The sequence below is a fragment of the Sinohyriopsis cumingii genome, chromosome 1 (assembly GCF_028554795.1).
Source record: "Sinohyriopsis cumingii isolate HCF-2022 chromosome 1, ASM2855479v2, whole genome shotgun sequence".
NCBI lineage: Eukaryota > Metazoa > Mollusca > Bivalvia > Unionida > Unionidae > Sinohyriopsis > Sinohyriopsis cumingii.
Window position 1 is genome coordinate 167848030 of NC_142961.1, and position 14747 is coordinate 167862776.

The following is a 14747-nucleotide window of genomic DNA, read 5'->3' on the forward strand; positions in this document are numbered from 1 at the left end:
ATATTTATATTAGCGAGTTATTATCTTGACAAATTAATAATTACTAATTTATGCTTTGCTTTCTTATTTCAGCAGAATGTCATTTAAATGCTATTTATGCAACTTGAGGTCATATAAGTCTACCATGACTTTTGTTTTGTTTATACTAAGTATACATAATCTATGATATGCAGCATTTGTAATACATGGTCAGAGGAAGTCTGGGCTTCCAAGTTAGCTTGTCAGTCACACACCGATTTGCTAATCTATACTTTGTTATCTCTTCATGTGTCATTTCAGGAGAAATGTTTACTAAATGCATGAAATGCACATTCAGAACCATAGTTTATTCGGCATTGAAGGGAAGGAAAGATGGAACATATCAAGGAAGACAACCTACGGTTCATTGTTGGCAATACCAACTCATTTGGGAGCATTCCCCAGGTTTAGGCAGCCCAGTGTGCCTTAGTTCCCCTCTCATGTCTGAGCATGGCCTTTGGGCCTGTAAGTCGGGGTACATGGGGTTCGTGCCAGATCAGTTGGATTACCAGATCAATTGGATCCACCTCCGTATACCACTGCACCATTAGCAACTGTATAGACGTTACTGACTGTCCAGCACAAGAGACCTTTTAAGAAGATGGCTCTGCCCACTAGTTCATTGCTTGTATTCTGACTCACTGGGGGAGTTTCCCAATTTTAGGCAGGCTGGTGGGCCTAAGTCCTCTTGGATGTCTGAGCATGGTCTCTGGGCCTGCAAGTCAGGATGCATGTGGTTTGTACTGGATCCATTGCATAATAAAACCATACTGTCACTGGCCATCCATCCATTACTGGCCATCAGGCCGTTTAACAAATTGGTCCAGCCAACTATGATTTACAGTTGTCTTAGTGCAGATCCGTCTGTCTAATAATACTGTCAACAATATTCCCTTTCTATGATGGAGATTTCAATGAAAAATCTGTATTTCCAGCCAAGCCCTTGGAGCAGCTGGTAGTGGTGATAGTCAGACCATCTTCTATACCAACTTCCAGGCTGACCATTCAAAGAATAGAGGAAGTTAGGAGGCATTCAGCTCAGGAACTGCCCATACACCTAGCTGCTCAACCAGCATGGGCATTTGAGACCACTCAGCCCCCATCAGTGTGAAGGGATGTTAAGTGGCCTCAGGATAGGGGATCTTCTGAGTCACATGTGCACCAATATTGATCCCTAAGAAACAGTCATACAGAGACAGTATGAAACCAGATTTTGAACTTATTGGGTCTTCCTAATCCCTCAGAATGGGGTGGGGTGATCCATGTCATTTGGATGTGTTTGCTTTTCGTTTATCAACAAGTACCTCCCTTCTCTTCCTGTTCCCTCTGCATGGATGTACTGTTTCATCAGGAGAAGGATGCCTTTCTGTAACAGGAGATACAGTTGCTCATAAAAAAGTAACAGGCATTGGAGCTTGTGCAAAGACCACAATCCCCAAGGTTTTGTTTAAGGCTTCTTTCTTTTATGTCTGCTTTAGATCATCCAGGCTTTCTAGTGAACTGGGAAAAGTAAGACCTCCATCCATCCAAAACTTTTGTCCCTCTGAATATGGAATTTTTAACAGCTGAAATCTGGTGTGACTTCCTCGTGTTCGCATGCTTACAATCATCAAACTCAGTGAGTCCGTTTCCATCACGTCTTGGATTTGAGTGAGAGATGTATTTTTTTGCAGCTCGGTTTTCTAAATGCAGATGCTGACTTGATCTGGCTTGGCTGTCTTTTGTACATGGACATTGCGAGCACAATGTTGACTCATTTCAAGTCCTTGATCAAAATGTCATGATCACACCTGAGATTTGGTCATTCCTGCATCAGTAGTACAACCCATGATGGCTGACCATGGGAATCCCGCTGGAGAGGCCCCATGTGGAAATAACAGCACATACCAACACCAGTACGCATGGTTGGGTTGCCCAGCTGTTGCCATCCTTCACTACCATTGACGGCACTTAGGAGCCAGGGAACATCTCATGAAATCCTTTCACTTCTTAAAAGATTGACTTTCAGGCAAAATGGTCCTCATTATATCTGACAACCCTGTTGGTGACCTGTATCCTGCAATTGTGAGGCACCAATTCACATACATGTGTGTTCTTATTTGGGAGTTTCTATGTTGGTGTGACAATCTCCATATCAACGTACAAATCAGAGACATTCCTGGCAGACTTAATGTCTTAGCTGACTCTCTATCCAGGTGAAGTCATGTCCTTCAAACAGAATGGTCTCACCATGAATCGGTCTTCACTCATGTTTGCGCAATTTGGGGGCATCCGATGATCATCCTGTTTGTGATAGGTGGAATCACAAATTAACCACCTTTGTCTCTCCAGTTCCAGAATCAAAAGCTTGGGCTGTGGATACACTATCAATCCTTTCGGAGGCTATGTGGTTATTTTCCTCCCCTCCCACAGTGCTGATACCTAAAATAATCCAGAAGTTACTGGGTAGAATGGCAAGATGATTCTGATAGCCCCTCTCAGATGGGACAAGTCCTGGGTCACTGATCTACTTGTTCTAGCATTAGATTTGCCCAGGAAGATTATAGCCAACCAAAGTCTTCTCCAGCAATCATGGTCACAGGTGGTCCTTCCCTACCCAGACTGTCCTCTTCTACACACTCGGCTCTTATCAGGACAGCCATGTGAGACAATTCAAACCTTCAATTGTAGAGGTAATCTTGATAGCAATAAGGCCTCTCCATTCTTAAGGCTTTTGAGGGAAGGTGGCATGTTTTCAGGGACTGGTGCCATGTCAACAACATTGTCCCACTGCATGCCTCAATCCCTCAACTGGCCGATATTTATATTTCTCTTTGAGGAGAAACAGTTAGCCCCAATCTCTATCAATAGCTACCACCCCATGATATTGTACACATTCTGTCATCATGGCAGACATGATTTGGGGCATGATATCAGCCTTTCTAATCTTTTAGGCCTTTTTGGTCTCATTCAACCAAAATCCCTCACTCTGTTTCCAAATGGAACTAATCCTGGGTTTTAACATGGCTTGATTCAAATCCATTCAAACCTCTATCCCACACTCTGATAAAATCACTTTATACATGTCATGTTCCCTGACAGCTTTAGCTTCAATATGCAGGGTAAGCGACCGCATACCCTTTATATCTATCTGAACTCTTCAGTTCAAATCAGAGGGTTCAGTGAATTTCTTGATACAACCAGGCTTTTGTAGACCAAAATAGGTTACCATCCGGCAGTAACTAAAGAGTTGTCATTCACACGCTCTCTTCCGTAGACAGGTCAAGAACAGCAGTCATGCAAGATTCTGTTTGCAATCTCAAGCACTACTTGAAATGCACAGAGACAAGTTTTGGCATGCACAAACACTTCTGGTTTGAGCTGGAACACAGGGTATCACCCCTCAAGCCCTTGCCTCGTGGCTGGAGTTGGTTGTATGCTCAGTATACTCTGATGTCTCACCAGATCAGATTTGCCTCATGAAGGTTACTGCTCAGAAGTTTCAAGCCATCTCCACGAGCCTCGCATTTGAACACAACATTGCAATCTGAGATTTAAAAGAAGATGTTAACTAGCATGTTCTTCGTCAACCTGCTCAAGCCTTTATCTCAAAAATTAGTGTTGCAAAGGTAAATCTTGATTCTGGTAGGTCCTGTGGCAGTAGCACAGATGGCCAGCAGACCCGTCTAATTCAATCAACACAGCCTATTAATTTCGCTGGATTCACCAGTGATATTGGTAGGTAAGAAGATTTCAATCTTCATCTTCTTAACTGTCGTTAAGGGTCACAAATCAAGTGTTTCCAGGCTATGTTGCTTATGTAATTAGGAGAACAGGTTTATTGTTCACATGGAGAATCCAGCTATTCTTTCCTAGAAAGATACCAAAGGTAGATGTCAGATGCTCAGCATCCCCTCCTCTTGTTACTTATTATCCTGAGGTAATGTGATTGGGGAACGTATTTTAAAGAAGAATGCACATTGTAAAGTAAATTATGTGTTTGCGAGAATACTTTTTGAATCACATTACTTATAAACACTTGCAAGCACCCTGCCATGCATGCATCCCCAGTAGTATCTCGCTCAGCTAAAAGCTAGTGACACCTGGTATGGGGTACCAAGGGGAAGTAATTGACAAGAGTTGTTGCCCTTTGTCTTTTAGAAATGGACAGGGAAAGTCCATTTTTAATAGGGCTGGATTCACGAGGTAGAAGGATAATATTCCTAATGTAATGTGATTGGGTAAGTATTCTTGGAGAAAAATAATATACTTAAAATTTGCTTTCCTTTGAATGGCGATACAGCACTTTTTTATCACTGTTCCTAACGTCTCATTTTTTAAAATACAAAATATTAATTATTATCCATATAGTAGTTCACAAGGAAATATTTTTTATAATAATAATGTCTTGCAATACTTTTTGAAATTAGTTGCTTAATTTATGTCATGTCATTTTTCATTTTTCCCAAGTAAGTGATTTCTTTATTAAGCAATTAACACTTTTCATTAATTATTTTCATACTTTTTAAAAAGGGTCTGTATTATGTGTTTATTGGTTTATACAAAGGATGTCGGTTTAAAAATGAGCTTCATCTTCTATTCATTCAGAGTTATTGCAGTGAGAAGTGGTCCCACAACAGGACTTCACGTGCACATGAAATCTGATGCCAAAGACATTGATGCTGATCTAGCTTCAATCCTGGAGGCAAAATGGCATAATTTGGCTGGTACTTTCAAAGAGATTGACCTCAACAGGATTGATGGGCGGAACTTTGCCACAAAGTTGGAACTTATTATGGCAAGTGTTACAAGAAAGAGATGAAATGCAAATGGAGAATGTCCGAGATTCTCACATATGTAATTATATGGTCCAGATCTAATTGAGAATGTGGACTGTTCCATGTGAGCAGTGTTTTTGACCACTTGGAGTACAATGAGACTTCTCTTCTAAAGAGGTTGCCCATGGATACCACAAAGCAACTAAAATGTGAAAGTGACTTCTAGTACAGATTGAAATATGGTTAATTTGAAATGGAGAAACCTAATACAGGTGACTTCAATGTAAAGATTATCACAAGTGTGTGTATTCTTATCTTGGCCATATGTACAGACAGCGAAAGGATATAAATGTCATCAAACTCAAGATGATTATGTGTTTATGAAATGGCAGCAAGAAGAATAGAGTTAGAGATGATTGTCAGGCAATCAATAGACTGATTCCTCCATTGACTCTTTCAAAAAGGTAGAAACAAGTCCCTGATTAGATGTGATTTTATTTCCAGTGCAACTGCAAACTGCATAGACCCAGATCTGCTGGTGCATACTATGCTGGCATATCTAGGTCTGTACAGCTTATTTGGAGTAATCACTTGAACAAACAACATATACCCTGGTCTGAAGGTTCATTTTGATGTGGCAGACCAGGATCATTATGTACAGTTTGACTTGACTTATAAGTGAGTATATGTGGTGGTAAAATTAAGATTTTGTTTTTCCGATGTGAGTTTGCTTACTATTTGACCATGATTTGATGGCAAAGTCATAGGTAATGTGGATTATCTGTTTTAAAGATTTATGTACAAGTAGGTTTTACAAAGTTTTTTTTTTAATTTAAAACTCGTGTGTTATATTTTGTTTACCTATTTGCATATGTACATGACAGCAAATGATACAAATGAGCTAATCAAGTCGAGTAATTTAAAGTTTTAGCATGTATCTCATGAATCAACACTAGGGCAGAAAATTAATTCATCACATTACTCTCACATATATTAGCATCATGTCATAAAAATTTCTGCAATGATGCAGTGCAATACTTGTCAATGTCATTGACTAATGCAAAGTCTTCAACGTTTTATGACCAATAGACTTTAAAACTTTTGTCAGTTTGATATTGGATTTGTAAAACTCATTGAATAGTACAACGTACCAATTGCTTCAATCGGCTCATTGCATATAATATTATTCAACGTGTTTCATAAATTGCATATGAAATGAACATTCGTTGAAGATCCTTTATATACATACTTAGTGCACACCAAAGAGTCTTCATCTTAAATTCTGAGCTCTTTTGCAAACCAAATTCTTGTCAAATAGTTCAGGAGTATTCTCCAATACAATGGTTCCATCTCCTGGGTCACAACCCAAATCGTGATAATGTTGCAGAAGTTCCCATGCTTGTTTTTATGGGTGGCAAAACTTGAAATGTGTAAGTAGGGTCAATAGACTTGTAGCAAATATTTTTTAGGGTCATGGCTAAAAACGTTTGGGAACCACTGCTCTGATACAAGTTAATAAACATTACCAATTTCTCTCTTGTTAAAAAACACTAAGGATTTCAGAGAGACTTAACATTATGTAGATTCTCCTATTCTTTACACTAGAGGACTAGACATTAACATTAAAAATTTCTTGTTTAATTAGGCAAGTTGGTGGTGGAATTCTCTTGCCCAAAGCTGTTCTCACTTGTGAAAAGAAACTTTCAATACATTTTCTCTTATGTGCAGTTTGAAGTTACATCAATATTGAAATTGTTTGAGAAAGGTTGAAGTTATTTCTTAAAGTTGTTCACTTCTATTATATATATCATAAATATTAAATAAATGAATAGATAGCTTAGTCCAGCAAGCCACTTGCTCAACTGGACAAGTGAGATGTTAGTTTAAAGTATGTGTTTGTACTTCATGTAAAGAATCTTAATGACATTAAAACAATATTTGAATTAGACCCAGACTGTACCAATCATGAGCATTTCTGGCAGGCAGTCATGAATCTGAATCTACCCACAGGTTGGAAACAGTTTGAACCTCTTTTTGACCTTAGTATAGTTGTACTGACTTTACCACATTCCAATGCAGACACTGAAAGGACATTTTCATTCTGAGGAAACTTTAGGCTGGCTCTAGAGGAAACCAGGATCCAGTAACAGTACATCATCTCCTAAGTGTTAAAATAAAAAATGATGAGGACTGCCACTTACATAATCCTGCAATGATGATGTATTTAATACTATAAATCAAGCATGGGAAATTTCCTCTTGGGTGTGGACCAGATTTTTAAAGCCACACCCTATGATATAAATGAATGGGTAAAAACAGGTCGCAGGCTGGATCTGGTGTGCGGGCTATATTTTGTCAACCCCTGCTTTAAATGCTTGTGGTACATATAAAATGAGTATGAATGGCAAGAAGTTTTTGTGAAAGGACTGACTTGATGAGATGATGTACATATTTTAATGTTTAAAATATGTTTATTTTTGTTCTGAGGTAATTTGTCCATTTGCATGCAAAATATTGGGTTGATGGAAATCTCCTTCTTTCGAGCAAAAACTCAGGACCAAATTTGGAAGTCTCCTGATCTGTCCTGACCTGAACTGACATTTCTAATAGAATTATGATAGAGACAACATTCCTTTCACTATTATCTGGTGACTTAGAATATTGTTTCTATAATTAAACCCTCCAACCCGATTTTCTACTGTAAACTACTTCTGCATGGAAATAACAAATAATAAAAACTGTTGAACAAAGCAATGTATTAAGACTTTTCTAATATGTTTAAGTTGTTTTACTGGAATGTTATGGAGTAAAATCTCGACTATAAATGTTGTTAAGTAATTATGGACTGCTTGATTAACTAAACTTGATCATTTAAACCACAATTGTCCAAGTAACACAGATCGGCATTTTGGATTGTGCAGTTTTGGCAGCAAGTCATTTAATAATATTTTTTTTAATACAGGAAGAAGGGAAATTTTAAAAATCAAATATCTTTATGATGTATATATATATATATATATATATATATATATATATATATATATGTATATGTATTGGCATGGCAGCTATTTCATAACTGTACTATTGATATTGTTGTCTCATTTCAGAATAGAATAGAACACAACATAGACCTTGATCTACTTTTTTTGAGAAAATATGGGCATTTAGTAATCCTGATTAGCCTGTCATGCAACTAAACATTGTTGAAGATAGAGATAGAACCCCAAGTACATAACATTTGTATTGGTACTCGGTTACCCAGTATGTGCTAGGTCATAGGAACCATTAAAAAGTTGTCATTATGTACATTTAACTGTATTTTATGACAAATTGTTTTAAAGGGATTTTGCTACATTTATATGGATTTTCTTTACAGAATTTCAGATTCTGCTTAAAGTTATGATACTTGGTTCATGTCATTTATGACATTTTTGATGAAAAAAGTGGATGACAGTTTTAAATAAAAAAACAAGCAGAAAAAGAAATGACAACATTTAAGACCCAGAACATTTGACAATTTGTGCCAGTAAAAATAAAAATAAACTTAAGTGCAAAAACATCTAATCAATTTGATAATTCAGAGTCGGGTCATGAGACTAATGATGAGTTCTGAAAAATATTTCAAAAGGAAATGTGTTGTTATCAGTTTTAGCTTTACTTGTCCTAGACATTCATTAGCACAAGTGTATTATTGCTTCTCCAAAACTATCTGGAGAATTGCAGTGAAACTTTGCCCGCACATTCATCCTATGGTCTGATTGGTCATGAAAGAAAATGGTGCAGCACAGACATAAATGTGGAATCTTGTCACTCAAGAATAGCATAATAGTTTCAGCACCCAGCAGTTAAAAAGAAGTGACCTTGAATTCCTGGAAATTTGTTTTTGAATAGTAGAGTGTCAGTCCCTTTAGATAGACTCTTGTTTTATTTTGGCTTTCATTTAGTGCTGCCTGTAATTGTTTTTTTTCATTAATGTTAATTATGTTTATATCAGTGGTATTTATTTCCTCTTCACTTTCTCCTTTTGTTTTTCATGTGATGTTATGACATTTTGAGCTGTTAAGTGCCAGCTATACAAACAATATTTTTGTTGTAGTGAAGAATCATTTCATACTTTTGTACCATGCATATCAATGCAGAAATATACAATTAAAGTAAATGAATTAACTTGTAAGTTTCACTAAAGTAGACACTTTGTGTGTATGTGTTGATGTGGGGGTGTGCGTGTGTGCATGCATTCAGTTTCGTCAGTTAGACAGTGTTACACATTGAGCATGAGCTCGCAAGTTTCCTTCAAATTTTCATTTGGTGTCCCCCAAATCTTTAATCACTCTTTTTCCTCATAAAAAAATAAAAACATATAATTACAACTTTTTGTTAGTGGCTGTCCATCCGTGTGGCCAGAGTCAACAAAAGATAATAAAAACTAAGATTGTAGTGAATGTTTCTTGTGAAAACATGGTTTGTGGTAATCAGCCAAGTTGCAGTGTAAATTGTTTAAAGGCCATTAGTGTAACTATTTTCAAGGTTAAAGTCACCCCTATAGCAAGGAAGATTTATTTTGAGGTTGAAATAATGATAGAAAGACTGAATCTGTACAAATATACAATTTATCATTTAATTAATAATTTGCTAGCTTGGAAAAGAAAGTAATTTTGAAAACATTGATATTTATTATAATAAATGCTGGTAGATAATGAGTGTACACTTTAAGATAAACGAGAGTGCAATCCAGAACAGAAAATTAAATGGTTCAGTTCATTTCATGTTAACTTGATATTCAAACATGTTAATTTTTTCACAAGTTACTTGAGCACATGATAATACTTCTATTGTAATAATGTAAGTGTCCAATGTTTATTGTAATAATGTAAGTGTCCAATGTTTATTGTAATAATGTAAGTGTCCAAGGAAAAAATAATAGTACAGTACAGACCACAAAGTTAAGGTGGCAAAACTGTCAAGCAAATAAGATTATCTCATTTTTATAACTCTAGTATTACATTATGTACAGTTATTTTCCTTGTCTCACTAAGATTTCATGTCCTACAGATTTGGAGGGTAAGTAACACAGTATCCCCTGCCCATGAGAACCTGTTTGCTACACTGGGTAGAAAGAAAAAGCATATTAGGTGTGATTTCTTTAATCCCTATTGAGTTTTACGCAACACAACAAATGTTAATTGTGAATATCGGTTTTTAATTTTCTCAAGCAATTACTACCAGAAAATGTTATAGCAGCAACCATTTCATCAAGCACAAATAAAAAAATAGGCTAGCTCTGATTTTCTTGTAGATAATTATTAAAATGTCTTCTCAGCAACAATCCATGGTGTAGAGAATTAACCCCACTTGCACTGCCTTCCAGGTACTGTAGAAAATGTTACATGGTAGTACTGGGGTACATTCCTCATCTTGCCTTTAAACCAATTTAATGTTCACATTCCACCCACGCAGCCACCCTAACCCCCACTCTAAACATTCCATGATTTACCTTTACGGTGTGAAACTCCAGATTATTTTATTTTAAAACCCCATATCAGTATTTTTTTTATGCTTGCAAGGGTTGCCATTTGGTTAATAATTTCAGATTGTATCCATCATGGTGTGGGACTAAAAGATGGACAGTGGTTGTAAATCATAAAAGATATAGTGCATCATGGCAGCACTGTTCATGCAGTATTCACTGCATTTGGTTTATTGTTGTTGTTGTTAAAGGGTTTAACACCATTTTTTAGCACAAGATAGGCTATACATGGTGGCCAGTATTACTGGTGGAGGAAGAACCAAGGGAAACCCCAGGAAGAACCACCGACCCGTGAGAAGCTACTGGCAAGCTTTTTCATGTACCCACACTAGCCCAGCCTGAGACTCAAACCCACACAGACAGAGGTTAGATGGCAGTGATCCGGAACGGTGAGCGCTTTAGACTACTCGGGGCCCCCAGTTGGTTTATAATGATCTGGATATAGTGTTAGAACTCAATAGCCATAAACCAAACAACAGAAAGAAGCTGAACCAACACATTTTGCAAAACATAACATACAATTTAATTATCAGTGTTATAACATGAAAATTCAAGAGCAACTTAAAAGCATTATGAATTGAATCCAAAATAATGCTAAAAAAGTTCATTTAAAGTCCCAAAGAATTAAATGTTCCTTATAAAATTCAGATCTGGAAATGTACTGGTCCTCCAAGAATTGTGATGTCATCAAAATGGCACTGTCCAGAGCTCCTTCAAATAATTCACTGTAGTTCCAGAACAATATTATAGTCTGATGAGCACTTTCTATCTCCACTGAATAATCCAAACAAATGTTTTTCTTTACAAAATAATATCTGAATACAATATAAAATACATCTGCATACTATATGTTTCAACAAGAACACAAGAAATAAGGAAAATCAAAAGCGTCCAGCTTCTCATATTTATATGCATGTAAAAGGTTGAATACATACTTTGCTACTACTATGTGACAAATCACAAATTTCCATCATTGTAGAAGAACCCTGCATGATTTAACCCATCCAATGGGAGTTAGCTAAATTCTTCTACGATACCACCTGACCAACCTGTTGTATGAGTAAATGCCAGAAACTTGTAAACATATTTAACATGTACATAAGCATTTACTTATAGATGCTATGCAATTTTACATTTAATATCTTAAAAATAAAGCCTATGCATATACATCAAGTCCAGCTGTAGATAATCACTACAACTGAAGAAAAATTACCAAAATTTGACAAAATCATGTACCAGTAGTCACAAAAAATAGTTATACATAACACCTCCCCTCATAAGGAAAGATTTATGCAATAAAGCTTTCTTTTTCCATATTAATCAAAAACAAATGATAACTCGGGAAGATGTATAATGAATGTACATAAATATATATAAAATAAAGCAATATTAAACTTCTATACACCTGAAAGAGCATGTGATTAAATTTTGTTTCCTGTGGATGTGCAGAATGTTGATGTAATCTTTCAACATCAGACCCCATTTCAACAGCCTCTGGTTTTTATTTTTAATTTTGTTAATGAAAATAAACGGGATCTGATCACTGAATATAATAATCGGAGAAGGAGCTGAATTAATACACACTTCAAAGTGTTGTAAAGTCAAAATTAAGCCAAGCACTCCCTCTTGATAGTGGAATTTAATTGTTGAAAGAAATGGCACACTGGATGATCAATGCCATTTTTTTCTTTATGAATTAATATGCCACTGAACCCTACATTACTGCATCAACACATTTTGAATGGTTGGTTGAAATCTGAAGCTGAAATAACTAGTGCACTTTTTAAGTATGGCCTTTAAATTACAGAATGCCTCCTGTAATTGTGAGACCTAACAAACTACAGGATCGACTTGACATTGTCCCACAATATATCCTAAAAATGTACTATAAGCTTGGCAAAACTCACTTTTACTTAAATTGTAGAATTTGCCTCACTCAAAAAGTGAATTTTTACAAAATAAATGTCACTAGTTAGATGCACAGCTTGATTCTGGACAAAGGTCAGATGTATACTGTACATCATATATTATCACTGAGAAAAGCCGACAGACAGTACAGATTAAATATACATAACTTGCTTGCCAGTTTCACTAAAGATTTCTCAGATGTGTGAAATTAAAATCTTGACCATAGATAATGAAAATTTCAAAACAAAAACAATTGAAATTGTAATGGCCATTGTTTAATGTCTCTGAAATTTTTTAAAGAAACTAATATCCAGGATAAGACCCTAGGTTCTGTGATGACTCTAATTCTTAAAACATGTAACAGAGAAAGTGAAACAAACAGTTCAAGAAAAATCAGCAAGCAATTTATTTCCCTACTATACAAAGCGAAAATTCAAAAGACGCAGTATTGTTAATTAAATTCCAAACAATCCTAAATTTCCTATCAAAAGTCCACAAATATGGAATGTTTTGAATGCATTTCAATATTCTTTACCTTATATAACAAAATGATGCAAAAATGTCTTTGAATGAGTTCACAAAAGTTCAACTATTCTAAAAGTCACTGAGCATTTTAGTAACTTCAGTGAATATTTTAAATAAATAACTAATTCCTCACAAATTAAATCTGATTTCAACAACAAAAGCTGAGAACACATAGATTAAATGTACATAATACATAGATAAGAAAATGTTAGAATGCAGATACAGTTAGCTGAACAAAAGCATACATGTATATAGACAGATAAATGAATAGGTTCAAAAGGTTTTGGAAACGGCTGTATTTTGAGAGAGATGTTTAACTTAAAGACCTCAAACTGAAAAATTAAACAATAACAATATTTTAGTCAGGGATATTCATTAAATGATGATTGAAAAATTCTTTCATATTTGTTGTTCTATGATGAGTGTAGTTGTAATTTGTTATTAATTTGGCAAAATGTCGGCACATTTTCTGGTTTCTTTTGAATAAAAGATACCTCTACATTCTTGTCTTTAAAGTTCTGTTAAAGTTTTCCACTTCTGATGACATTTTGTTTGAGTTTATTGGAAAGTATTGTTTTGTCCTCTTCCTGTTAATCCCCAAGTTTTTAAAAATAAAATTCTGCTCTCCCATCAAATTATACCTTTTGGGGTTTTCATCCCTTGAAGATTTATCTAAAGGCATTGTGTTTGTTGCCTCCATTTTTAATAATAATAATAATAATGAGGACTTTGTATTGCACCTAATCTTTCAAAGCTCTAAGCGCTTTACAACATTAGACAACACCTATAAGATAAAAAAACATAATGATATGATTGCAAAAAAAAACACTATGAAATTAGAAAACATTAAAAAAACATGCTGAGAATATTTAAGGTAGGAAACATTATTAGGTCTTTAAGGTTGGTCCTGCAGTATATTTTAGTGAGTTTTGAGAACCCTCTTGAATGTGATCACTGCGTCTTTGTGTCTAAGTTCAATGGGCAATTCATTCCACGTTGCTGGGCCCTGGTATACAAAAGAGTGCTGTCCATATGACTTTCTTTTCATACTTGGAATAATGAGTATACGATTGTCAGAAGAGGAGCGTAGTATCTTGCTGGTGTGTACACATGGGTGAGGTCGGATAAGTATGTTGGACTATAGTCCGACAGTGAAAGGTAGCACAGAGAACAAATTTTGTGTTTGATTCTGGATCGAATGGATAGCCAGTATAGTGTACAGAGCAGTGGGGAGGTGTGCTATGATTATGGTGCTCTAAGGATGATCCGAGCAGCTGTGTTTTGAACTTTTTGAAGTTTCTGGAGTAGATATTGAGATGAACCACACAGAATTGAGCTACAATAGTCCAGTCTTGAAAGTATTAATGAACACACAAGTGTTTTATTGGCATCAACTGAAAGATATTTGCGAATTGAGCTGATGCATCTCAACTCAAGATATGCAGCCTTGCATATGTTCATGACATGTTGGTGCAATGTGAGAGTACTGTCCAGAGTAACACCTAGGTTTCGTACTGACTGTGTGAATTTAATGTTGGTGTTGCTGATATTTATTGTTTGAGGTAAAGGATGTGAATGAGAAAGTCTTTGTGTCGTGATCAGAATGGCCTCAGTTTTATCATCATTCATCTGCAGCTTGTTACATGTCATCCATAATTTCACATCAGAAATACACCTCTCTACACCTTGGATGGTAGCATCAACTTCAGTTGGGTGGCTAGATTTGTATATTTGGGTGTCATCAGTGTACAACTGGTGAGACACTGGATGATGATCTATGACACTTGAGAGCGACCGAGTGTACAGAATGAAGAGAACAGGTCCAAGAACATAGATCAACTGGGCTGGAGTGTATTCCATTTGCAGATACAATTTGTATCCTGTTGACCAAGTAGAACTTGAACCACAGTAAGGCTGTATCATGAATGCCAAATACATGCTGGAGACGGTTAAGTAATATATCATGGTCTATTGTGTCAAATGCTGCAGACAAATCAAGGAGGGTGAGGACT

General features: G+C 36.0%; 1 protein-coding gene across 1 annotated transcript in view; it reads left to right on the plus strand.

The window, feature by feature from the left end:
• Nucleotides 1-13236, plus strand: part of LOC149808342 (mediator of RNA polymerase II transcription subunit 17-like) — a 73976-nt gene extending 60740 nt beyond the window's left edge. The window contains exon 14 of the mRNA XM_089975907.1: nt 4606-13236. Coding sequence (XP_089832033.1) covers nt 4606-4819 — 214 coding nt within the window. The 3' untranslated portion in view covers nt 4820-13236. The remainder of the gene's footprint in view (nt 1-4605) is intronic.
• The last annotated feature ends 1511 nt before the right edge of the window (nt 13237-14747 follow it).